The following is a 27,469-nucleotide window of genomic DNA, read 5'->3' on the forward strand; positions in this document are numbered from 1 at the left end:
AGTTTGTGAAATCAAAACCTTACAGTTGGACGGAAGGGCCAAACAAACGCTTTTCAAGTCAAACTCCCGGTTGTCGGCTGAACAACTTCACCAACATTGATTCAAAAATTACAAATCTGAATGATTTATCCTTGACGATCTCCTTGCCACGATAAAGAAAATGGCGTATAATTTCTGGGAATCAATCGGATTATCGGTCCACGCTCTTGAGCTCATCCTCGAGGGCTTCACATTCATACCCATCATCCATTATGTAATAGCTTTTGTGTGTTTTCTCCTCATTTTCATCTACAATTTCTTGGAGTTCCATTTCGTTGAAGATGTTCTCACTCTGTTCCGAGGTTCTCCAGTGTCTCTAACCTACAATTCTGCCTCTGAAATTTACCAAGGCGTGGCTTCCAAGTGTAACCTTCTTCATGGCAGGTTCAGTTTTTCTCCTTTTCTATTTCATCTTGTTTCCTATTTCTAGATTCCATGAAAATTCTTTAATTAGTCTGTTATATGATAGAAGAAACAATTGCGTGTTGTGTTTCTTGCATGCTTTGTTTTTCATGGGTAAACATGTCAACCTGTAATCGGCAATGCAATTGTTATGTATGAAAGCATCACATACAAGTATCTCACTAACTGGCAACAGCACTGCATGTTTCATTTTATCTACTGACTAGCTTCCGTAAAGAGTAAATAAGTTCCATGTTTAATCGTTCTAGGAAGACCTCTAACATGTGTTTGGACTAGAAAGTGACATGACCATCGCATAGTGTTTATAGATGTCACCTACCACCATCGGTAGTATGGTTGATCAGTTTGATAATGATTGCAAGCTTGACCCTGTCGTATCTAAGAGGCTCTGCTGAATTGCAAGTTAACCCTTTGGGGTGGCTAACTGGTAAGACATTGGGTTTGCTCCTCAATGGTCACTAGTTTTTGTTGCCTCAAGGCCAGTGGAGGTCTTCTTGGCTGTTAACTTCAGGAACCCATGAGATTAGTCGAGGTGCGTGCAAGCTGAACCGGACACCCACTGTCATAAAAAAGTTGGGGCTCTGCCCAAGTTTGTAATCATGGAGGGGGACACATGTATAAAATAATTTAGTATGAGCACCTCATTGAATAATTGAATTGTTATTTGATTTTAGTTTGCTGTTTCCTAATCACAGTCGAACTAGGACTTCTTATATTTTGGTCGAAGAAGAAGCCAATTTTAGAGTTTGAGCATCACCGGGTAGGGCTCCTAGATAGAGATGGGCAAAGGAGTTCTTGGCACATTTGGGTTTTGTTCTAATTAGCAAACCCAACCCTATTGTTCAGACCTCAAGCTTATGAGAAAGGGGTTGAAGGGACCTAGATTTGGGCTATTGATGTGACTGACCGCTAGGATTCTTCCGCCAGACCAGCCAAATAATGCTAAGCCGTTGGGAGTACCGATTTTCCCATATCAATTCATATAAGAAACCCTCTTTCTGCTCTTTCCACCAGGGAAATGACGTTGCCGTAGCTTTTGTTTAGCTTAAACTAACATTCTTCCTTATTTCCTCGCACATGGACATACTTTTAATATGTTTATGTTGTGGTGCAATGGTGGTAACATAGGTGTAAAGAAATGTTATATATTGTAGGCACATAATTACAGTTCTCATACATGTAAGCATCTTGTTGAATTAACTCAAAAGATTTACTTATCGAAGGGTGCTTAACCTTATATATGATAACAATAAATTTAATGGTGTGATGCTGAGAAATAGAGTGCTACAGCCTACAAGAGAGTTCAACTGATGAAGAACTGAGATGGTTTTTCAATTATTTAGACCTGTTAAGATTGACAAGATACGCTAAGGCAACTTCTCATTTGTTAATTTGAAATTAAAAAAATTTGCAAAAACAGAACAGTGGATTTTTCTTTATTGCTTGTTAAATGTCTAAAAATGAGGGTCTTAGCACAAAATTCAAAGCTAACTGCACCTGTTGTAACTGCTCTTTTTTGTGATGTGAGTCTGTTATAGGTTATTCATAAACTTATTGTTTCTTTAAATTCGATAATTTATGAATTGTTTTTTGTAGTAATCTTTTGTTTTTTTGGTGCTACTGCTTCTAAGGTACATGGCGACACCCTGGCTCTCAAGTCCTCATATTCAAACAGCTTTTTTGAATTTCTTTGGGAGACCTCCTGCAGTAAATTATAGAAGGTACATCTTCTTGGTCAGCTGTTGCTAGATACAACCAATAACAGTGCTGTAATGATCAACATTTTTGAATTATATAAAAGCTCTGTACACAACTATGCTCTGTGAAAAGTACTTTTTGATAAATGCTCATGCGAACATTTAAATAACATGAATTTACCATATTAACCCTTAGAACTATTTGAAACAAGATGCCGTTTGATTAATTTAAGTGCTATATGCTGAAAAATGTTGTTACAACAGATGTAATAAGATGGAGCTAACTAGTACCATGTATTATTATCTAAGCCATCATTTTGCGAATGTTGATATGTGTTGTGTAACAAAGGGTTTTTGCAGTTGTTATATAAGCATAAAATACTTGTTGAATGAATAAGTTTTTAATAGTCATACGAAAGTAATAGAACAAGAGAAGTTTCTGAGTAAGATGCGTACTTGGTGGAGGAAACGCAGAACAAGAAACTGTGTCAAATAAATAAGAAGACATAATTTTTTTAAAATGAAAATGAAAATACACAAGTTCAGAGCAGAAAGAACAATTTCTAATTTCTAATTTATTGCAGTTAGAATGTATATTGATTAAACTTTTAATTAGATGTGTAATTATTATACAGTAGGTACCAGTAATAAACGAAAGAAAAGTATACAAAATGTAACAGTGGTGGACGAAATAGGAATTTGTCAGCTATCGCTAGTCCTTTTTTTGTATTATTAAACCAGCTTAGCATTATATTTAGTGATAATACTCTAGGGGTGCTTGCATCCAATTACCATCATCTACCCTATAAGTGACTGTTCACCACTGACTTTGAGGTAAAGCTGGCATTTCTTTAAAATAATGACATGGCAATCTTATTGGCAAAATCTAATATTGACTTAGAAATAGGTATTTAAATTAAAAATATTTGATCTCGAATCTACTGTGCCAATACCAAAACATTTGGTACAAACAATAGAAATTATTTAACGCAAATATACTAAATATTCCCCCTAGTTATGCTTTGCCCCAACCTCCTCGACCTCCCTTACATGACTAAACAGAAAAAACAGCAATGAATGAAACCCAACCCAAAATTAGTTTAATGTTTTTAATGTCTCAAACTATTACCAGATGCCTACATTTTGATAATGGAGTTATAGATGGGGATGCTTCTGGAGCATGTGCTGATGACTACCTCCACAACTAGAGTGTCAGCAACTTAGCAAGTTAGTAAGCGCTTGCTGGAGATCCCTGCCAATCACGGTGAGGTGGGTAATGCTATTGTGTTTGTAGCCATGTTGCTGCCTTGCTGGCCCATCCAATGGCAAATGTTCAAAGGAAGGTTCAGGTGTAATTGCTCTAATTATTTGTGCTAGTTTTTGTCTAAGGAATGTTACCTTAGCAAAGAGGCAGATGACAGGTAGGAGATTGGTGGGGAAGAGAGGTGGTAGTGGCGGTGGGTGGAGAGCAGATGGGTGGTGGGTGTGGATGGAGGGAGGGGGTGGTTTGTGGGGTTCCACCAAGTTCTCTGTTTTGCACAATATTGATGTCTTAATCTTTTTGAGGAGCAAATCGACATATGGCGAAGAGGTGGGTGATCAAAGTTGTGTGAATGTGAAGTGGAGGCATGGATGAAAGTTGAGAGATTGCGGAAGCTAATCAAAATGATTCTAGTTGCAATTGTATATTGCTTGTGATGTTGAAGCTAATCTAGTTTGAATTTTAGAAGTCATTTCGCTTTTATAAGCTGTACTCTATGCATTTGTACTTGCTCATTTGATTCTAAATATTATTAGGAATATTACTAATGAATGAAATGTGATTTAATTTGCTTTTATAGTACAGTGTCTTAGCAGAGTTGCACCTTGAACAATATTGTTTTTGCTCATCAGAATATATTCTTTTTAGTCAAACAAAAAGTCCACATCAACACGATTGTTGTTAAGAAATTGACAAATAAGCTCCACATTGCCTATTTTGGTACACTTCAGCTTGATTTGTGGACAAATGATGCCACATATGCCAAGTTAGCTTTGCATTAAGTTTCTTGTAGAAGCTGATGCTAGCCAATTGATTTCAAAAGTAGTCATAACACGGTGGCTTGAGTGTTAAACATGTAACTCGATCACTCATACACCATAATTTTCAACTATCAAAATTTATATTAAATATATGTGACCAACTTCTTTGAAAGTGCCTCTACTTTACTAGCCAATTAATAGCTGAGCAACACCCTTTCTTGATCTGTTGGTTCCATGACTCGGTCTTTATGCAACTATTGTCATACATAATCATGCTATAGTTTATAGAACCTACATGCCTGTATTTTATTGATTTTATCTGAACGGGATTCTATATGTTTTCAAATAGAGTTGGCTTTTATATGTTTGTTATTCTTATAGTGTCTTTCTACTCTGTATGCCCCAGACAATTATTTCATGCATCTGATGGTGGAACTTTTGCTCTGGATTGGCTAAGAAGTTCTGATGGTAATGCAGACATATAACATATCTTATGTACCTTATCAGACAAATATCCATGCGTTACTAAGTTCACACTACACATTATACACATAACAAGATGTTATATTATAGTGTAAATCTTCTTGTCATATAGTATGTTCCAACTTATAGAGCTCAACTTTGAATAGTTTTAAGAATTTATATTGTCTACCTGATAACCCTAACCCTGGACAGTTCTTAGCAGTTGTTGGATTTTGATGTGTTTTAGCCTTACTCCAGGAGGATTTTGAAGTCGGTCATGAGAAGTTAATGCCTACGGCTGTTACTGGTCACTTTTGTATTGTTGCTATAGATAACATTACTACTGCCCGTAGCCGCAGGATTGAAGTTGTAACTCATGAGCTGTAATATATGTTCTCATTTATGTTACTTAATCTTAGTAGTTGTCCATGAAAATACGTGATCAGCGTTGCAATATCTTTATTTCCCAAATGACATCCCAGCATAGGCAATGCCTTTAAGATTAACTCTATGAAAAACTCGGAATAGAGATATGATGCGAAAATTTTGTGAGACATAGGATTCAACAAGTAAGATGCGCATAGATATCTCAATAAGTTCTCTCGTTTTAGGAGAGTTGAACTATCATCTACAGACTGAAAATTTATACCAAGGACTGTGGTTACATGAAATATGATGGTAATCTTATGTCATTAGGCTCCATCTTAGGATGTAGCATGGTTGTTGAAAGGCTTTAGGAATTGTCATCACATTTTGGAACCAAAGTATTGAATCGTGCTCTATCATTGTAACGCCCCACGTCCTTATATATTGGGTGTCGTTACTTTACATGATAAAACTATTACATCTTGAATCTGAACTTGAAATTCAGCTTTATTTATAACATATCTTGAAATTACATCAAAGAAGAAATTACTTAGCGGAAACATAACCATAGTTTGTATTACAACAGAACTTGCTTATTGACTAAAACCATACTACTTTATGCAAATCCTCTTTACTTCTTTCCTGAGATACATACATAAGATATGCTATAAGCTTAGTGAGTATTTATGGTTTCATGAATGAGAAATTTTCATGATATTTTGTGAATGATAATTCATTAAAGTTCTTGATCATGTACAAAATTATTCTTTATTATCATGCATAAACCTTCATAAAATACTATTCTTTATCATGCATAAACCATTATTTTGAGATCTCACTTGTCACATGCATGTATGCCCTACTTGTCTTGAGGTTTGCTAACCCCCGCGTCCATAAAAGGCTACCCTATAAGGTCCGTTTGCAAGACGTCCCTTCTTGTAATATCCCGTACATTGGATATTATGGTTATACATAACATGTAAAAAATTTCATGCCTTTGTGTAACACATATGATAACATGTAAATGATTTTCATGTGTTGTGTGTATACTTGTATTAGAACATGTCCTCATGCATATCTTGAATATGTATGTGTATCAATATTTTCATGTAAAACAAGCATGCCAACATAACTTGTAATGCATAAAATACTTTTATATGCATGTATCTCATAAATAACAGAAGTACTCACCTTGATTTTGCCTACTTTTTCCTTTGGTTCCTTTCTTCAAGCTTAATTATGTATATATACAGAGATTTCTTATTTTTGATATGCACAAATACTGACCCTTCAATCCCCATTTATTAGATAAATTCATTGCATTAACTACTTGTTCTTTTTGCTCTCAAGATTGTACTCTTATGAGAGTTTAACACCTCATCTATAAAGATAAGAGAATCGTGACAACTCATTTCTTATGGATAAGAGAATATAGACAACAAGGATAAGAGAATCTAGACAACTCATCTAAGGATAAGAGAATCTAGACAGCTCATCTCTAAGGGTAAGAGAATCTAAACAACTCATGCTTCTAGTACTCCTTGTCATGTTTCTTAGACTTGTCTTGTAATCAATAGTCTTGCCAACTCATATTTTTTTAGCCTAAACAACTCATCACTAGATTGCTTATTCATGCTTACTACACTTGCCAACATACTTCTAGCCTTAACAACTCATCACTAGATTTCTTAGTCATGCTTACTAGACTTGCCAACACATTTCTATCCTTAACAACTAATCACTAGCTTGTTTAGTCTTATAATTAAGATGTTCACTAAATGTAACAGCTGCTGGAGTGCTTGAATTACTCATAAATATTTGCATTTAAGGTTTAAATATTGAGATTTATCAAATAAAGAAACTAGGGTGTTACAATCATCATACCCATGGAAGTGGATAGTCAATTTGGTAAACAACGTCAAACATACATATTTGTTTTCTTCTCATTCCGCAAGTCCCATTGATCTTGTACTTGTGTATGGCGAGTGTTTCCACTTGATGAACTGAAAACGTTATGCCCAAAATTGTATTGCTAGCCATGAGAGAAACCAAAAATGCAATTAAACAAGCTAGAAGTTAAAGGTTCAAGGACTTGTACAAAAATCCAATAAAGAGGGTAAAAGGTGCATTGAAATCATAAAGACCATTGTTTGTTTTGTGCAAAGTTGTACATGTGGGATGTGCTATATAACTTTGATGTAAACACTTCTAACTAACAAAGACTTCAATTGAAAACACATTTTATTCTCTATTTTAGACTTGCCAACATTTGGCATAGTTCTTTTGATTAAGGTTTCATAGGAGCCATGTAAGCCGAATTCATTTTTCTTGACTTCCTAAATATTTGAGTGCTTTAAAGGATTATTTTGTGTTTGAGTGGTTCAACGGTATCTATGGGTTGATTCTCAATCACTGTTATCAGTCTCTTTTAGTGTGACACCTTAGAAGTTGTCCTTCAATTGTAAAATCTAGGATATACTAGTTACTTTAGTTTAAAGCTGCTTTCCTCATGCACTAATACATATAGAAAACATAGAAATATACTCATGTTGATATGACCATTTTCATGTTTACTCATTATTGGTGGAACAAAGTTTAAATGCCTTTATGTTGTTGCTAACTTATATCTTGAAGCCTATTAAAATTAGTTTTTGTTTTTCATTATGTTTAGTTTGTACCCAAGCTCGATTGAGACAAGGGCTTGTTGATTTTGATCATGATCATGTTGAGTTCCTTAAGGCAACTAGGGTATTTACAACAAACGTGCTAATGTTATTTTGACTGTAAGCTTATAAAATGCATGGTTATTGTTACCCTTCAATCCTTCTTAGTTGTAGTAATTTATTTTATGTATTAGGTTCTATTCAATTATTGATTAATGATTTAGATGTTTATGTAAAGAATGAACATTATTTTTTAATTACTATTTTTCAAGAATGTAGTGGTTATTTAGTTGTAGGATCCATCTTGCTTCCAGTATAGTAAGCTCTCAGTGTGTTCTCACCATGAAAAATAGTTGTATGAACTTACTTCTAGGGCATGATGCTTGATATGTTTTTATTACTTACACGATGTGAGAAGAATCACCGGTCTTGATTCTAACAAAGTGTTGTATGATGAGAAGCTTGTTAATTGACTTCGCGAACACGTTGTAAGATTAAGTTTCATTTATTGTGATTTGTGAAACTTTTTGCAGTTTTGGGAGATCCAACATATGAAGATGATGCCTCATTGACACATGATAAAACCCCCATCGTAGTTGTAATTCCTGGATTAACTAGTGATTCTTCTTCAGCTGTAAGCTCAAACATTTGTCAAGTCTGAATGTTTAGTGAACTGCTTTAATTCTTATGGGTATTTTTATTACAAATATCATTGTTCAGCATTCATCATGCTAATGTTAATTTTAGTGATATACTATACTATCTATGCCTTGCAAGGTGGTGGAAAAACCTATACATATACTTGGAGTAGCTTTGAGGTTGTGAGCTGGGAATTGGTTAACTATAGATAGATTAGTTCTAATATAAATGTTGGTAATATTGAGACCATATATTAATTATTAAATGCCCTGAACTTAAGGTGCTTGATATTGGACATACTTTATTGTTTGTATCATTGTATGTAATGGATAACATCATTCAATCAATTAATTGCACCATCAAAAGTTATTTTGTTGACTATTTGAAAAAAAAAACAAGAGTGGTGCTAATAGTAATAGTAGTAGGTAGTACATTAGATCTGTCTCAACTATTGATAGAGTGAATAAATATGTTGTTCACAGTCTACCCTTTGTAGAACATTTGAAGCAACAACATCCATATATCGAGTTTTTATATACTTCACTTCATGAGTCTTGTTAGATGGCTAAACACATTTATGCATCAGATTAAGATGTAGGTTTCCTATTAGTATTGTTCACTTTGACATCGATAGTTGGGCTAAAGATCAAATATATATCATGGCGAAGGATCGTGTGAGAAAGAGAATTAAGGTGAGAAGCGTAAGAAGGGATTTGGACCCTTGATCACCTTTAATCTCAAACCCACCCATAAATCGTGCTTAATACGGGGATTGATCCGGTGCATCTCATTCTAATGTGCATCCAAGGGTGGAGATCCCTTCTTACGCTTCTCATCTTAACTCTCTTTCTAACCAGAACCCAACCCTATATATCATTGGGTAAAAACTAAAATATATATAATTGGGCCCAAAAAAGTTTGGGGGCCCTGTTTGGAATCTCACCTTGGTACCCTCTGGCACGGCCCTGAGTTGTAGCTTGTTTCTTCCTTTCAGTAGTAATATGCTACCTTTCTGCACTTTCATCTCATAAAATGAATAAATTGAGCAAGTAACCTAAGAAAATAAATTCAAAAAGTGTATTTGCATTTTGTATGGTTCATCTTGTCCTTGTATTGACTATATGATTGTGATTTTTTTGAGAACATTTTAGTACCTCAAGCATCTTGCCTTCTCCACGGCAGAACGTGGATGGAATGTTGTTATTTGCAATCACCGAGGACTTGGAGGGATTTCAGTTACAGTGAGTACTTTCTTAGCTAAATGTTGCATGCTTTTGTTAGGATTGAATGAAAGGGAAGCATGAATTATATGGGTCAATCTTCCCTCTTGTTATTAACTGGCGTACTTAATGTTTTGTGCTGCTCCTTTTGTTTTTGCACATTCATTAATTTCTGACAACCTTATTTATCGTGTTTTTGTCTTGGAGCTTATTGTTCCTGATTTTATGATTATAAACTATTCAACCGGCTGGTTATTTAACATGTTCAATCAAACAATCATATTTGATACTTTACCAGAGTTTGAATCAAATTCAAACAGAACCTTATCAATTGAATCAGATTGGTAACGTTTTCTTTTTCGTTTTTTATTGCTATAGTGTTGCTTAATTCTTTTTGTGCTCTGTGTTCTCATGTCTGATTTGTCAGGTTTTACTTATTTAGATCACTCGAGTTCAAGCTAATTGTTTATTTGTTTATGCATGTAGTCAGATTGTTTCTATAATGCGGGGTGGACAAAAGACACACGAGATGTCATCAACTATCTTCATCACGAATATCCCAATGCACCTCTTTTTGCTGTTGGAACTAGCATTGGTGCCAACATTCTGGTACCTATGGTCTTTCATTCTTCTATGTTCCTTTTCCTATTAAACTTCTAGCAAATTTCTGTTACCAAGTTAAATCACAGGCATTGTCAATGGTGCTTTTGAAGTAGCTACTTATATATTCTGCATACTACATTAAAGAGAAGTATCTAACAAGTTACATGTTCAATACATCACCATGATGTATTTAGTACTTTTAACATTGATGTATTTAGTAATTTTCTGTGCTTTATGTTTTCCTTGTGTTGTATTTAGTACTTAACGAGCATGCTTCAATTTTATTCTGTTGTTGAAGAATCATTTAGGCTCCTATCTCAATGGACAATGACAAGTCATCCTTGGATGTTATATACTGAGATACGGATTATTATACAACTGAAGCATGCATTTCTCTTGAGTACGGGTTATGGTGTGTGCAAGTGCAACATTATTTAACTGAAGGAGGAGAAATCTCTTTATAGTATAGGTTATGGTGCGTGCAACATGTGAGAGACTTGGCATTTTCATAAATGAGTCGGCGACCTTTTGTTTCATTTGATGGATATGAAAGCTCAAGTATTCAGCAGTGTATATTCTTCTATTGATCACATGAATGAATATATAGGGTACATGTCTAACTAACTTTGCATCTATTTAGAATCTATACTTATCTGACAAGATTACAACAAACTATTAAATCCATCTAAAGAGAAGATAAATATTGAATACTAATTAAATAAACGTACTAGATATTCTTTTACAAATATTGCTCAATACTCCTCTCGAGCTGGAGCAAGGATATCGATCATGCCCGGCATGACTATAGATTCCTCGAAGACTTGTTTGAATAATCTTTTTGTAAGGATATGAGCTCACTGCTCTGTAGATGCTACATATGGAATACAAATCTCTCCACTTTCTAGGTTTTCCTTGATGAAATTTCGATCAATTTTGACGTGCTTGGTCCTGTCATGCTGCACAGTATTATGAGCTATGTTTATGGCAGAAGAGCTTCATTCGAGTGTCAAGCTGGATCTATAACTCTTTCAAAACTTCTTTTAGCCAAATAATCTCACAAACTTCTTGAGCCATAAACACGAAGTTCTGTCTCTGCAGTCCTCCTAGACACAACATTCTGTTTTTTACTTCTCCAGGTAACAAGGTTTTCCGCAAACAAATGTACAATATTCGGATGTTGATCTACCATTACTTGCATCTCCCCAGTATGAATCAGTAAATACTTCAATACTTCTACTTTGATTTTTCGTGAAAAGTATCCCTTTTAGTGGAGTTCCTTTCAAAAAATGTAGAATTCGATACACGCCTTTGAAGCGTTTCTCTGTTTTTGACAATCCAAGAATCTGTTGACACATCCTACACCAAAGGCAATATCACGCCTTGTGTGGGACAAATAAATCAACTTCCCAACCAATTTCTGATATCTTTGTCAACACGAGTGCTTCCTTCCTCTATTTCACGTTTCTGGTTCATTACATGCAAGTTTACCGGTTCCTTCAATAAATCTAGAACATATTTTCTTTGTGATATAGCTATGCTTTCCAAGATCTTTAATCTCGAATTGTTTAGAAAGAAATCTTTTTAATGCTTTAAGTTCTTCTAGGTTGTCTCCTGTCATCACAATATCGTCCACATACACAATAAGAATCGCAATCATACCTCTTGAGTGTTTGTAGAACTACATATTATCTGATTGTGCTTGTAAGAAACCTTGTTCCTTAACACCCTTTGAGAATGCCCAAACCATGCTTTTGGTGATTGTTTTAGTCCATACAAGGACTTCTTTAGCCTATATACTTACCCATCCGAAAACACGTCAACAAATCCCAAAGGAACATCCATGAAGACTTCTTCCTCTAGTTCTCCATTTAAGAACGCATTTTTCATGTCGAGCCAATGAAGTGGTCAGTCAGGGTTTACTGCTAAAGATAGTACAACTGTTACCGTGTTTAGTTTAGCAACCGGAGCAAATGTTTCCTGGACTGACATAAGTCTGCGTGAATCCTCTAGCCATAATTCTTGCTTTATACCTCTCTATGGTTTCGTCTGCATTGTACTTGATAGTAAAGACCTATTTGTTGCTTACCTGGTGTTTTCCTTCAGGTAATCATGTTAGTTCTCAAGTATCCTTCTTTAGTAGAGCCTTCATTTCTTCGAACACGACTTGCCTCCATCTTGGAACCGCTAGAGCTTCATGTATCGACTTCGGAATCTCATCATTTGTAATGCTACTATGAATTGAGTTAAAATGTGCACGCCCATTATCAGTTCTTAAAATTTGAATTCTTGACTGAAATTAGTATTGATCATAACAGAAAAGTTTTAAAAATTTCAGCAGCCTCTGATTTTTCTTTCAAAAGGTATACCCAAGTATTCCTGGTGTGGTCATCAATGAAGGTGATAAACCTTGGACTACCCGAGGAACTCTTAATTCTTGATGGACCCCAAATGGCACTGTGTATGGGAGAGAGAGGTTTTGATGACATGTATTTAAGTGAAGGATATACATGTCAATGATGTTTTGCATATTTGCATATCTCACATTGGAAATGACTCATATTTTATTTTTGAACATCAACGGAAACAGATATTTGAGATAACTAAAACTAGGATGGCCAAGTCTATAGTGCCCTAACATTTTTTTCATCTTCTAGACAAAAAAGAGGAACTACTTGGTTTCTGAACCTGTTTTTCTAAAAGGCTGCCATCATCAAAGTGATAAAATCCCCCTACTTCCTTTGCACTGCCAACCGTCTTCCCCGAGCATAGGTCCTGAAAAATACACCTGGTGGATAGGAATTTGATTAGACAATGGCAATTTCGAATGAGGTTACTAACAGAGATCAGATTGCAGGATAAGTTAAGAACATGTAGCACATAATGCGTCCCCTCACTTCGTCGAGGTCTTTGTTTAGGCCAACAAGGAACTCAAAAACTCTCCGTCTCTCCACCATCTTCTGAAACAAGGTCTGGTCCTTTGAACAACTCCATTCAAACTCAATAAACAGCTCGGACTCATGTAAGAGAGTCTTCAGATCTGTGTAATATTGAGTCATCGTCTTTTCTCCTTCCCTGGCTTCCCACAAACGAGTTTTTTATTCGAACCATTGACCTATCTTGCCAAGATAAGAGTAGGTCTCATTGACTGAACTCTGGATAATATATGTTTGGTTCCATTGAGTTGATCAACCAAGACATGATCATAGAGTTCTCAGCTTCCCATTTTTCAAAGCCTTCAGCTTCCACATCTGGCTTGTCTATTGAACCAGAAAGAAAACCAAACTTGGACCTGTCACACATAAACAGTTCTACAGATTGTGACATTGTAAAAATTTCTCCATTTAATTTATGGGAGGTGATGGATATATCCTGAAGGGGTTCAGAACTGGATTCAGTTGGAACTGATGAACGGGAGGAAACGCCCGTAGAAATATTTGAATCAGGCATATGGTTGGTGGACTCTGATACCATGAAAGCTGAAGTATTCAGCATGAATATATATTTTAACTTTGCATCTATCTAGAATCTATACTTATCTGATAAGATTACAACAAACTTTAAATCTATCTAAAGAGAAGATAAATATTAAATATTAAATACTAATTAGATAATTATACTAGATATGTATCTACATATATTACTCGATAGGATACAAATGTGTTGCAATAATGAGTCTACTTTGCACATCAAGCTCATCTCCAAGACTAAGATTAGGCTCATGTTGATGGATGTAGATGAGTTCTTTTGTTTTAATGTTTTGAAATTTCATTGTTCTTGGTTGTAAGTGAAAACAATAATGAATAACATTTTCTGTATTTTGAATTATTAGGTCAAGTATCTTGGAGAAGATGGAGAAGATATTCCTATTGCTGGAGCCGTTGCTATTTGCTCTCCTTGGGACCTTTTGGTTAGTGAACTACTATAAAGAATCATTCCATGGATCTATTCTAAAAAGACTGTTGTGGCCAATAATTTCAGTAGGCTGACAACTTTATTATGCCTGCATGTGTTTCCACAGTGCCATGTTAATCTATCTTCAAATTTGAGGTTGCACATTTTTCACCAACATGAAGGAGTGGTAATCACAGTTCATTCGCATTTTCAAAGTTTTAGGGTTTTGAGTAAGAATGCTATTAGGACACGGATGTTTGTATGCTTAATTGAACTGTCTGGAAATATATAATACACGTCACATCAAGGGGATGGGATGCTGTGGGAAGTCAAAAGTCAGCCGATGTTAGACTGAATGTACTTAAGTGCAATTAGTATAATGTAGAGGGCACTCCTATGTAATTAGTATCTCTATGTATAGAGACCGATTGCAATTAGGTTACATATCAAATCTACACTAAACCTTGGGTTTATCTTGGTATCAGAGCGTTACATAAACCCTACCTGCCCTCTTGGTCACGCCACTACAAGGCTGATCGTCCGCTGCCACCGCTACCTCTGTTAATCTGACCGTCCGCTGCCGCCGCCGTCGCTGGAATCTGCCGCCGCTCGTCATGTTCGCTTCAATGAAGACCACTTCCCCTTTGCTATTCCTACTGTCCCCACTTCCTCACCTACATCATCATGTCCCTACACATCCTCGATATCACCTCACTTTGGTAACCAATAACACTCCACCTGTCGCTCCATCTCCTGTAATACCTGATCCGCCTAGTTCACCACATACTTTCTCGCCCATCTCTCAATCTTCTCCCGAACCCACTTCCCCTTTACACCATGATCCAAATACAGTGGTTCATCTCCATTATCATCCACTTCCTCCTCTCCGTCACCACTACCGTCTCCTCGTCCTAGACAACGTCCTTCTAACCTTCGGCCCAACCCCAAACAACAGGTTCCCTTCAATCCTTCGGCTAATCTTACCACCACCTCCACTACACCTATTGAACCAATCTCGTTTACCATTGCCAACAAATCTCCTGAGTGGCGTCAATATGGCCGAGGAGAAAGTGACTTGTACCATGTCCATCCAAGCATCTACCGTCAACCACAACCACTTCCGATCCAAAGGCTACCACCAATCCACAAGACAACCCTAATTACCCGATTTGGATTTCTAGTGATGCTCACGTTTTGCATGCTTATTATCTCCACTATCTTCAAAGCCTCTTTTCAACATGTCCAGGGTGAAACTTCCCGTGATCTATGGCTTACCCTAGAACGAGCCTATGCTCCTGACATATCATCCAGGGAATATACATTGAAAACTCAACTTCTCAAGATTCAGATGGAAGGTGATGAAACTCCAGAGGCTTATCTCAATCGTGCACATGATTATGCAGATGCTCTAGCTGCCATTGGCGAACCTGTCAAAGATAAAGATCTCGTTATGCTTGTAGTTTCTGGTCTCCATGAAGAATATAATGGTCTTAAATCCACCATCACCGCATGTCAATTCCCAGCTGCCTTCAATGAACTTCATGCCCTTCTCAGTGACCATGACTACATGCTTGGGAAAACTCGTGCCTCTACTCCATCTGTTACTCAGGTTTTTGCAGCTACCATTGGCAATTCTGGTTTGTTACAGCTTTCCAATTTGTCACAGCCTTCTGTCTATCATCATCAACAACTTGCTGCTCAGATCAGTTCCATTGCATCTACCCTTGGTTATCAGTTAATGCCTGTTGCAACTTCAGGACCTCAATCTTTCTATGGTTCTCATCAGCCCCACAACAACCTTGGTAATCGTTGCTGAGGAGCTTCTCATGGTAGCAGCCGTGGACGTGGCGATGGTCGCCAATTTATCTGGGCATCCAATCAAAACACAGTATATGGAACTTGTAACCGCTATAGTATTGGGCACCTCCTATCACAACATCCTAATCGTGATTCATCCACCAGTCGTCCTAGGCAGACTGCTAACTTTGCCAACAACCGTGCCTCCCCATATGTTGAATCAACTTCATGGTTTCCAGACACATGAGCGAACAATCATGTTACGCCTTATTTAGCAAGCATGAATAATTCTGAAGCTTATCATGGTAGTAACGCTCTTCATGTTGGTAATGGTAAGGGACTCGCTATGCTTCATATTGGCTCCTCAACCATTTACTCACCACACAAACCCTTGTCTATCTAATATTCTTCATGTTCTAGAAATCACAAAAATCTTCTTTCATTCCAGAAATTTTGTTTATATAACAATGTTTTCTTTTAATTTCACTCAAGTTTTTTTGTCGTGAAGGACAAGTCTAGACCCACTGCCCTGATTACGGGCCTCAGTGAAAATGGTCTTTACTCTGTTCGTCTTTCCCAACTCAAGTCTATCAATAAAATCGCTTTTGCTGCTGATCGTGCATTCTCTACCATTTGGCATAGGCGGCTCGGTCATCCACATCAGCGTCTTTTTCATTTTATGCTCTCTAGATTTTCTATTCCTGCTACAAATAAGACATTACCTTTTTATATGTCCTATCAAATGGGCAAATCATCAAAACATTTATTACATGTTTCTTCCTTTCGAAATAATAAAATTTTAGATTTGGTTTATTGTGATGTCTGGGTCTTGCACCTATTCTATCTTTTGAAGGTCACCGTTTACTTTATGCTATATGTTGATCATCATTCTCGTTTTATGTGGATCTATCCATTGACTCAAAAACCAGATGTCTACAACACCTTCAAAGGTTTTCTTACCATGGTCGAAAGATAATTTACTACAAAGGTCAAAAACGTTCAAACTGACTGGGGTGGTGAATTTCAAAATCTATCTCCCTTCTTCTAATCCCTTGGCATTGTTCATCGCCGTTCACGTCCTCACACCAGTGAGCAAAACGGCTTCGTGGAATGATGCAATCGACATGTCGTTGAAACTGGTCTCACTCTGCTTGCTTAATCCAGTGTTCTTCAACATTTTTGGCATTATGCCTCCGATACCGCTGTATACCTAATCACTCACATGCCTTCGCGAACCTCAACAAACAAATCACCGTTCGAACATCTCTTCAAACGATCTCCGAATTACTCCTTTCTTCGGGTCTTTGGTTGTCAATGCTTTTCTCACCTTCGACCATACAACCATCACAAAATTGACTTTCGGTCGACCCCTTGCGTCTTTCTTGGTTATAGTCCTTTCCATCATGGCTATCGTTGACTTGACCTGTCGACCGAGCGTTTATACATGTTCGTTATGTTCGCTTCAATGAAGACCACTTCGCTTTTGCTATTCCTTTTACCCCCACTTCCTCACCTACATCATCATGTCCCTACACCTCCTCGATATCACCTCACATGGTAACCAACAACACTCCACCTGTCGCTCCATCTTCTGTAATACCTGATCCGCCCAGTTCACCACATACTTTCTTGCCCATCTCTCAGTCTTCTCTTGAACCCATTTCCCCTTTACACCATGATCTAGATACCAGTGCTTCATCTCCATTATCATCCACTTCCTCCTCTCCATCACCACCACCGCCTCCTCCTCCTAGACAACATCCTCCTAACCTCCGACCCAACCCCAAACAACGGGGTTCCCTTCAATCCCTCAGCTAATCTTACCACCACCTCCATTACACCTATTGAACCAATCTCGTTTACCATTGCCAATAAATCTCCTGAGTGGCGTCAAGCTATGGCTAAGGAGTATTCCGCTCTTGTTAAAAACGGCATGCAGTCTCTAGTTTCTCGTGCTCAGGGCCGATCCTAAGATTTTTGATGCCCTATGCGAAAATAATAAAAAGTGCCCCTAAGCCAATGAAACAACGAAACATGCGATATTTTAAAAAGTTTAGAACCTATTCAAGCTAAGTATCTCATTCCCATGTTGATTTATATTAATTATAATAAAAAAAATACAATGAGGGGAACATAAAAACCAAAACCCCGAATACAAAATATAAAATGATAAAAGAATAAACCCTGGATTAAGATCTTGTTTCCTTCTTTTCCAGTTTTCCCTTTTCCAAATTGCAATTTGCAAAAATAGAAAATTTATTTCAATATATGGGACTTAAAAGAAAAGGAAAACTATAATTAGTTTTTAACTAAAATAGTAAATTACATCCGAATTACTGTCAAGCCATCATGATTGTGTATGTAGATGATATAATTTTGACTGGTGATATGTGGAGGAGCTTAAGCATTTAAAGGATGTGCTTGCCAAGGAATTTGAGGTGAAAGATCTAGAAAGGCTCAAATACTTTCTTGGAATGGAGGTTGTAAGACCCCACAAAGGAAATTTTTGTAAAACACAAAGAAAGTATACCATAGAACAGGGATGTTGGGTTGCAAACCAGTTTCAACACCTATGGATCCTCAAGGAAAATATCAAATGAAAGATGGAAAACTGACTGAGAAGGGAAGGTATCAAAGATTGGTTGGAAAACTAATTTATTCATTACATACCAGACCTGACTTCAGTTTTGCTGTTGGGATGGTGAGAAGGTACATGAACCAACCAACAGAAGATCATCAAGAAGCGGTTGTTTGAATTATGCAATACCTGAAACAAAATCCTGGACAGGGACTATTCTTTGGAAAGACAAACGATCAGCAGGTAAGAGTTTTCACAGATGCTGATTGGGGTGGATCACGAACAGATGGAAGATCCACTGCAGGTTACTGTTCCTATGTTTGGGGGAACCTAGCAACTTGAGAAGCAAAAAACAGGCTGTTTTAGCTCGAAGAAGTGCTGAGGCTGAATTTAGAGCCATGTGCCATGGAATCTGCGAAGGAGTATGGCTGAGAAGACTTTTGTCAGTGCTAAAAGTAACAATGAATAGTCCTATCACTCTACTCTGTGACAACAAATCTGTGATTGATATCGCAAAGAATCCTGTGCACCATGAAAGAACTAAGCATGTGGAACTTGATCGATACTTCATAAAGAGAAGATAGACCGGGAAGAAGTTCAACTGAAATTTTTGTGCCGTCAAAACAGCAAACAACAGATATTCTTACAAAGGCTCTATCACGACTTGGGTTCGAAGAGTTACGGTCCAAGCTGGGTATGATCATAGCCCAGCTTGAGGGTGAGTGTGGAAAGTCAAAAATCAGCCGATAACAGGAGATCCTTATCTCCTGTCGGTCAACTCATAGTTTGTTAGATAGATTGTGTTTATCTTTCCCTACAATAAAGGCCTGGTTGTTAGTGTCCTGGTTATAAAGTAGAGTCTTTGTAATTCGTTTTTTATGGATTAGGAATACAGATTAAAGCAGAGAGAKAGAGAGACCTTCAATGTCTGGTTCATAAATTCTATAGATGCTGATCTATATGATATCTCCTGAAGTTGTACATACATGTATCATGTCCTACTTTTGCAATAGGATTGGACACTCGACTACCAATAGCCAACTTTCGATCATCAATGATGTTGATTTTCTGATATGAAAAATGACACAAATTAGGGACTGTATTTTTTAGCTTTATTCTAAAGATATACCTATATCCATTGATATACAGTTTAAACTTATGTTCTACCAAATTACAAATACATTATGTATCCCTCTTTCATTTAAGCTCCAATTCCTTCACAAAATAGCGTTTTGACCTCAATAGGCAACTCATCTGGTGAATATTTGAGCTTCTTGTTTTAGACAAAAAAATAACATTATTTAACAATGCATATTCCTGGCTACCCTACCAGGACACGTGTTTCCAAAAATGTTGTGAATACAGCTTGAATCCTTGAGTTTGTGTCAAATTATGTATAATATTTGTATCTTTTAATAGGCGCTAAACATGATGTATTATCTGCTAGGTTTAGAATTTTTCTTACTTCTAGGGATCTTGGTTCCATATTTACTGGGCTGTAAATCAGCTTCTACATACACTTCTGAATCAATGTAGGAAATTATTCATTAAAGATTTCAGTTTGTTATGTAAAGTTTTCTCATGTTCGTTCAATTGTACATAATCATCAGTCATCACTTATCTAAGTAGAAGTGCATAATAAATTATAAAGATTCAATGGACTACTCTGGTGACCGACACATACTAACAATGTTGAGCAAAGCTAGATGGTATCTCTTCTCGAGTAAAATCTCTTCGCTACTATGCTGGATGTAAATTTGAGGTCCAAAGGACCGGCAGTCAGTGATGTATAGTCCATCCATTAGTTCAGATATATTTCATACTCCTTTTGGGAGATATAAGAGGGGTTTTTTGGGGGGAGGGGGATTTTGGTAGTCTATAAGAGCTTTCTATGAAACCTTTTGTCTAGTAATGTATAGTCACATGTGAATTTACTCTTGATTGTCCATGTAATATATATTACTCATAGTCACATGTAATGTATATTCACATGTGAAATACTCATGCTAATCCATGTAAATTATATCAATCATAGTCGCATGTATTATATATTAATATGTGAATATACTCATGATCGAGATTTATGGAGACCTAGTTAATAAATTGAAAAAACATATATCGATATGCGTTAAAGAATATAAATTACTTGTTTTTATGATATAATTTGTTTGATTAAAAAATTAATTATATTTAAGATTTTATAATTCTATATTTATTTAAAAGAAAAAGAAAATATACTTGAAAAGTCAACTCTTTTGTTTAAACCCACCCAAGGTTTTAAAAGCGGAATCGTGACTCGAGGCATAAAACAAATAAAATTCATAAATATTAATAGTATGCGTAACATAATTCCATACCAAACTTTAAACATCATAGATTCATAAACTACTAGCTATACGTCTAAAAACATATCAATCTACAACTTATAGTTCCTCGTAGCATGATCAAGTTGTATAGCTCCACGATCGTGTCCATAATCACTATCACTTTCATCTTCCAAATCCACACAAAACAGAAAAATAATACAGAAAACTGAAAATAATATAGAAAACAGAAAACAGAAAATAAAAATAATAATAATACAGAAAAACAGAAAATATACAAAAAAACATACACAACACATTTTACATATAAAAAATACATTATACATGATATAGAAAATATATACTTGACTGAAATATATATTATATACTAAAAATTTGGACATAAACTAAAAAGAACTTACTTTTTGTGTTGACCTTTGAGATGAATTACTTCTTGAGAGAGGAAAAAGTAAGAAATGGAGAAGAAAAAAATGTTGTTTGGAGAGGCGTGCGCCTCAGAAATGCCTCAAGGCACCGTCTCACCAATTGAGGCATAAGCCTCGTCCAGGGACATGAGGCGCCGCCTCATGAGCAGCTTCGGACCCCCACGCCTCGAGTGTATGCCTCAAATGATTTTGCAAACCATGGTTTTACCTTAATCTATTTAAGTTAATCCATACTCTTCCACTTAGTTATCCTATTATTTACAAAAATACCACCTCCATAATCTACCATCGATTACATGGAATGGAGGGGACATAATTTGTTCCTTGTTCTCTATTTTTTAAGGTTTTCTCTTGAAACCCCCTGCTCTCGCTCTCTCTCTCTCTCTCTCTCTCTCTCTCTCTCTCTTTCTCTCTCTATATATAATGCTATATGATGATGTACTTCAGTAGTTAACATATTTGCTAACATGAATACCTCTCATAATTAGTAGTTCATTTGTGTATTTTAACATCTGGGGTGGCTGTATATGGAACTCTATTTTAAATCTAATTCAACAATGAACATCTTTTTTCAAATTTCAGAAATATGGTGGACCCTTTTGGTTCATATCCATTACCTTTCGATGTATTTTATTTATTTGCATATGTTTTGGCAGATTGGCTCAAGATTCATATGTCGCAGGACTGTTCAAAAATTCTATGATAGGGCACTTACTGTTGGTCTTCAAGAATACGCACAACTGTATGTGGTCGCTACTTTTTTAAATCTATGGTCACTCAAACAGACGATATGATGTTTATACAAACTCACTGTTTTGATAAAAGGCTTGCAGTTGCATCATGTTAAGTTTAGTTTCCCATTGCAGGCATGAATCTCTTTATTCCCGACTTGCTGATTGGGACGGCATTATAAAGGTATGTAGGCTCTATTGTTGCATAGATAGTTTAGCAATGTACTCGAACACTCTTTGTCTGTCACACCTTATTTAGTATGTATGATAAACCATTATGTGTCTTGGAAGTTTCATACAGCTGGAGAGATCATCACAAGAAAAATGTTTTAGTTTTTGGTACACAGTATCATAGTAGTACAGAGTGATGTGACCTGTATCGTGTCTGAACTGGGTCTTGTGTGTCTGTCGTTTTGTTATTTTGATCCAACAGAGCACTGCCACTGATGATTCACAACAAAATTTTGAGAGTCCCTTTCTTTTCAACAGTCAAACTGTCTGTCTGTCCAAGTCAAGATTTCATATCTCATGTTACACTCACACAGTTGACCTTTATCTTTTTTTTTTCCTCTTTATATCAATTTCTAGAATTGTAGTTTCAGATTTAGCTGTAGAAAATGAAAAGTATAAGGCTCAATGAAAAATTGGACGAGTTTTAGATTATTTTCTTTTGGTAGAGATGTATGCATAGGACTTTCCAGTCTCTTAACTAAGACCGAGGAACCAATGATTGCAGATGCTAGGACTTTTGTACACTAAAAATGAAGGATGCAGGGTGTGTGTGTATATATATATACTAGGGTGGGTTCAAACGAAAAGGTCAAAGTAAGAGAACTAGAGAATGCCTATATCACATGTAATTTTATACTAAAACTCATGTGATTAAGGAATGGGTCAACCCAGGGGCACGTGTGCTTGGTCTGATGGCCTTGGAGGTTTGACCGTTACTTAATCACATGTTATACTTTGATAAAATCACATGTTATACGTTGACCCCCTTCTTGTTTGAACCTGCCTCTGTATATGTGTGTGTGTGTGCTCAATGCCAACGAAAGAATGGAATTTTGTGCACCCATATTAGTTTAAGCTAGAACACATACCCAAATGATGCATGTCCTATCTTACTTTCACTTCTACTTGGCGCACCCATATTAGTTTAAACTATTGAGGAAGAAGAATGTAGTATGCTGCCTTCTTTTTTTCTCTCGTAGATACATAAGTCCAAGTTTGATTTCACTAATTTCGTGTTTATAGATTGTGAAATTTCATCTCATTGATTTAAGAGAAGATACCAACATAGACCTTTTTGAAGTTTGAGAAATATATTCTCTCGATTTATTCCCTATTGCAGCTTGGATTTGTTTCTGTTGCTTCTATAATTTGATAAAATGTTGTATCTGCAGCAAGTACTTTTTTTTTGTTTGGTTTTTATTGTATTTATTTATTTTTTACCCTATATTTTTGAACTGCTAGTTATTTGGAACTTAAACACTATTTAATATATAGTGATCTTTCTCCCCTTTCTAGTCACGTACCATACGGGATTTTGACAATTATGCTACTCGTCTAGTTGGGAAGTTTGAGGTAATCGTCTGTAAACATATTATTGTTGTTGTGCAACTTCTTGTTAGTGACATTTTTGTTGTTGAAGACTGTGGATACATACTATAGGCATTGTAGCAGTGCTCAATATGTGACGAAAGTTTCAATTCCATTACTATGTATAAGTGCTTTAGATGATCCAGTCTGTACCAGAGAGGCAATTCCATGGGATGAGTGCAGGTATGCTTCTATGCTATTTTCATCCTCTATTCACTCCGACACCTGATGATCTATAATTCTTCATATATGTTGGTCCAATAGAGAAAATAAAAATATTGTGCTGGCTACAACACGGCATGGAGGACATCTTGCGTTCTTTGAGGGTCTTACTGGATCTAGTTTGTGGTATGCTCCTAATTTATCTAAACCTCCATCATATGTTTTTTATTCTTTTCTAATATCAATTTGCAATAGGAAGCATGGCATTAAATTGTACTTATTTATACCACTAGTTCATTTCTTGCCATCAATTTACATATTTCAATCCATAGTCACTTATATCTGTTAAAGTTGTAGTGTAAAGTGCATGTGCCATGTTGTTGGTCCCAGAAAAAGAGGACAAATTGGTGTGGGAGGAAGAGGATTGTACAGAGACGGAGCTACATCTGATTTAACTAAAGAACCAGGGTGGCACAGAGAAATAACTAAATAAGGCCTGTGAGAAACTATCAAGCTTTTTAAGATGTCAAGTCTTAAATGCCTGAAAAAACCAACATTTGAACTCCACATGCAGATGGAGATTGAGGAAGATCATGTGGCAGAACTTGTCAATTGATAATGAGAACCGGTTAAAGGAAGTGATTTATTCTTCAGGTCATGACTTTGCTTGCAACTTCATATAAGCCTCATGGATATTACTAAGATTACCCTTCAGGATTTTAAGACCTACTTTTATCATTCCCACTAATTGGGCCAATTAATTCATACACACACAAAGCTTCCCTATTTAATAAGTCCCAAGAGTGATGTCATGTACAATCATACTTCCACCTGAACACATGAACACAACCTGGAAAGGGACATGAATATGCATAGGTAGGCTTAAAAATGATAAGCTTAATGCTGGAAAAACAAGTTCTTTACAAAGAGGGTGAATGATGTTAACATGACTACGTGCACTAAAAGTTCAAATTAGTATAACATCTCATGCATTTTCTTTTAAAGTGATTGGAACCTTTTTCGCTTGCATGATTTTATTTTGTAGGCTATGCTACACAACCTGCATGAATTTATTTATTTCTACAAAGTGCTACTGTATATAAACCGATTTCATGTAAACTTCTTGAGTTTTGGAGTTTCAACGACAGTTTCCTGTCCTGATGCTTAGATAAATATTTGACATATTATTGTTAAAAATTGGTTACCTACAGTACCCTTGTCATTTGGTCATGGAAGGTTGGAGGGGGTATTTGGGAGTCACAGATTTAGAAACTAGTAACCATGATAATTAAGTTAGCACCATGAAGAATATTAACATTTTATAGGGCATCCCAGAAATGAGTTATCTTACTAGTTCTACCAACTATCTTTAAATGTATAGAATCTTATTAATCTCCGTATAACTTATTATATATTGGAGCCACTAACGTCACAATGTTATTTTCTATTTAACAATGGGAAGATTCAAAGAAATAGGTAAACGACATTAAATTTGGGATGGGGCTAAAATGAACAGTATACTTAATCTGGGAGGTAGGGAGCTGGAGATGTAGAGGGTGGGAGATAGAGTTGGTAACTTGGACTAGGGGTGTGTAATTTCCTTAAATTGGTTATGCTTTTCTTGTATCTGTCTCTTTTTTTATGCTTTTGCTTTCTCTTAAGCAGCTTTTCAAATTTTTTTCATTCCTGACTTACTCTCAATGTCACATGTTTCACAAGCGGGGATTTTCATGGAAACAGCCGCTTTACTCTTTGGGGTAGAGGTCAGGTCCGGGTACATCTTACCCTCCCCAGACCACCCCTCAAGTGGGATATACTGGGTTCATTGATTTGGTTTACTCAATCTGGGAGGTGTGGAGTACTATTTGTTTCATCAGAATGCATTTTCCTTTTCTGCGACTTCATAGCTTAATCGGAGCTTGTCTGTGCTTATTCTATGTGGGCCTATTTTTTCCATGCTGTTCAATTTTCAGGTGGGTGAGAGCCGTGAATGAATTCCTTGGCGTTTTGCACTGCAGCCCCTTCATGCATACACAAAAGAAGGTGAAATCAGATTCTTTAGTCCTATTTGGTGAACAGTATATACTATTACGATTTAGTATCCTGTAAATCAGGAGAAGCACGCTGTTGGGTCTTCATTGGTAGTGTTGAAGTCCCAACTTCACTAATTCTTAACGAAAGACAAACTCCTGAGAAGTCGCAGGCAGTAAATTCACTAATTCTTCATGGTAGTGTTGGAGTCCCACATCGACTAGATTTGGATCATTTCTTTCTCCTCAATATATGTTGGAACCCCTCCTCTCCTCAAGGGATCTTTTGGATCTGATGGGGTTCTACAGATTCTCACATGGTATCAGAGCTTGTAATCTGATGGAACTCAACAGATTAAAGATACTGCGCACTAATGCGAGAGCCAATAGAAACTTAGGAAACATTCTCTCCCCAAAATACGTTTGACCTCCCTCCTATTTAAAGGTAAAACTCTCTCCTCTAACCGACATCTAGCCACTTTCCTTTTCTGCCCCTTTGGCCCTTCTAGATTATACTTTTAGAATACTTGGTTTATTTATATTATGGTCCAGTCCAACTAAATCCGTAACATAATCACTCAAGTAAAGTGATGTATTTCTCATTAAACTAGTAGGGAACTCTACACAATATATGTACAACCAAACAACCTAATAAAGGAAAGGATGATGTATTTCTCATTAAACTAGTAGGGAATTCTATACAATATATATACAACCAAACATCCTAATAAAGGCAAGGATACTAAGAAAGCAAAAACCCTGATTTACTATATCTGATAGAGCCAATATCTACCACTCTAGGGACTTGACACTCCCCTCTTGACACTTTGAGACAATTTGTGCCCGTGTAGCCTCTGTTAGAGGGGGTGCTTTAGGACCCTTTCGACTCAATATATGTTGGACCCCCCCCCCAAGGGTTCTTTGGATAGTAATCTATTGGAGTTCCATATATTCTTGCACGGCATCAAACCCTAAGGTCTGCAACTCTAGGGACTCGACACGCTTTGGCAATCTGTACCCATCTAGCCCCCTCAATGCTTTGGGACAATCTGTGCCCATTTAGCCTGTTGGAGGAGGTGTGTTGAAGCCTCATGTCGGGTAGACCTCAACCCTTTTTCTGGAACCTCGATTCTCTTCCCAAGAGCTGTTTTCAAGAGTAATGTGATGGGTTAAACATATTTTAAGAGGTACACATAAATGTAATCATGTGTTTGAACTATACTGCTATGACTTACTTACTTGCTAACATTCCGTCACAGAATCCTCCACATTGTGGATTAGAATCTTCTGTCGATAAAGGCCCATATGTTAATATCGCACATGGAATGGTTGCTGCCATCGGCAATGATCCATTAGCAACTGATGCTGGAGAAGGTTCATCCGAAAGGCAGAAAGTCGATGATAAGAGAGATGATATAATTGTACCTGATGCAGAAGATCATGTGGTCACTCGTTCTTGTGGTCGAACCTTTAAGCAGTCTGAGAACATGAAGGACGTGAAACCACGTGATATGAGCGGCATAGTAAAATGGTTAGATCAACTCTTCCAACAAAATAGAAGATCAACATGGATGCTTGCTTATATTGCCATCATATCAACATTGCCATTGATGGGTGCTGCTCTTCACTTCCTCTTTAGGAAGAAATTTAAGAAGACAATACCTGCAAAATCACTCAAGTTATAGATCTGCTGCTGGCTTGTAACTTTATGTATGTTGAACTGTTATAAAGGGTATCTAATTCAATATATTATAAAGGCTTCTAAACGGTATCTAATTCAATATATTGATCTGGTGCA

The 27,469-nt window shown here is 36.6% G+C and overlaps 1 protein-coding gene across 2 annotated transcripts; it reads left to right on the forward strand.

Moving 5' to 3' along the window:
- On the forward strand, positions 1–27,469 carry LOC112511518 (embryogenesis-associated protein EMB8). 2 transcript variants are annotated; one of them, XM_025117165.1, is made up of 15 exons: positions 163–253; positions 351–423; positions 2,094–2,183; positions 4,588–4,649; positions 8,206–8,306; positions 9,463–9,552; positions 10,018–10,140; positions 13,964–14,041; positions 21,806–21,891; positions 22,016–22,064; positions 23,408–23,464; positions 23,532–23,662; positions 23,744–23,827; positions 25,615–25,684; positions 26,931–27,469. In XM_025117165.1, the coding sequence occupies exons 3-15, from the start codon at positions 2,098–2,100 to the stop codon at positions 27,354–27,356; spliced, it is 1,443 nt and encodes a 480-aa protein (XP_024972933.1). In that variant the 5' UTR covers positions 163–253; positions 351–423; positions 2,094–2,097; the 3' UTR covers positions 27,357–27,469. The 2 variants fall into 2 exon arrangements, with proteins under 2 accessions (XP_024972931.1, XP_024972933.1); XM_025117163.1 differs by having other exon boundaries at positions 1–423.

This window comes from Cynara cardunculus, assembly GCF_001531365.2.
Source record: "Cynara cardunculus var. scolymus isolate 2C chromosome LG 4, CcrdV1, whole genome shotgun sequence".
In the NCBI taxonomy this organism is placed as follows: domain Eukaryota; kingdom Viridiplantae; phylum Streptophyta; class Magnoliopsida; order Asterales; family Asteraceae; genus Cynara; species Cynara cardunculus.

Coding starts and splice junctions, on each gene's coding strand:
- LOC112511518 (XM_025117163.1), top strand. CDS start 161: ATGGCGTATAATTTCTGGGAATCAATCGGATTATCGGTCCACGCTCTT. Junction 21,892..22,015: donor CTTCAAGAATACGCACAACT/GTATGTGGTCGC, acceptor TTCCCATTGCAG/GCATGAATCTCTTTATTCCC. Junction 25,685..26,930: donor TCATGCATACACAAAAGAAG/GTGAAATCAGAT, acceptor ATTCCGTCACAG/AATCCTCCACATTGTGGATT.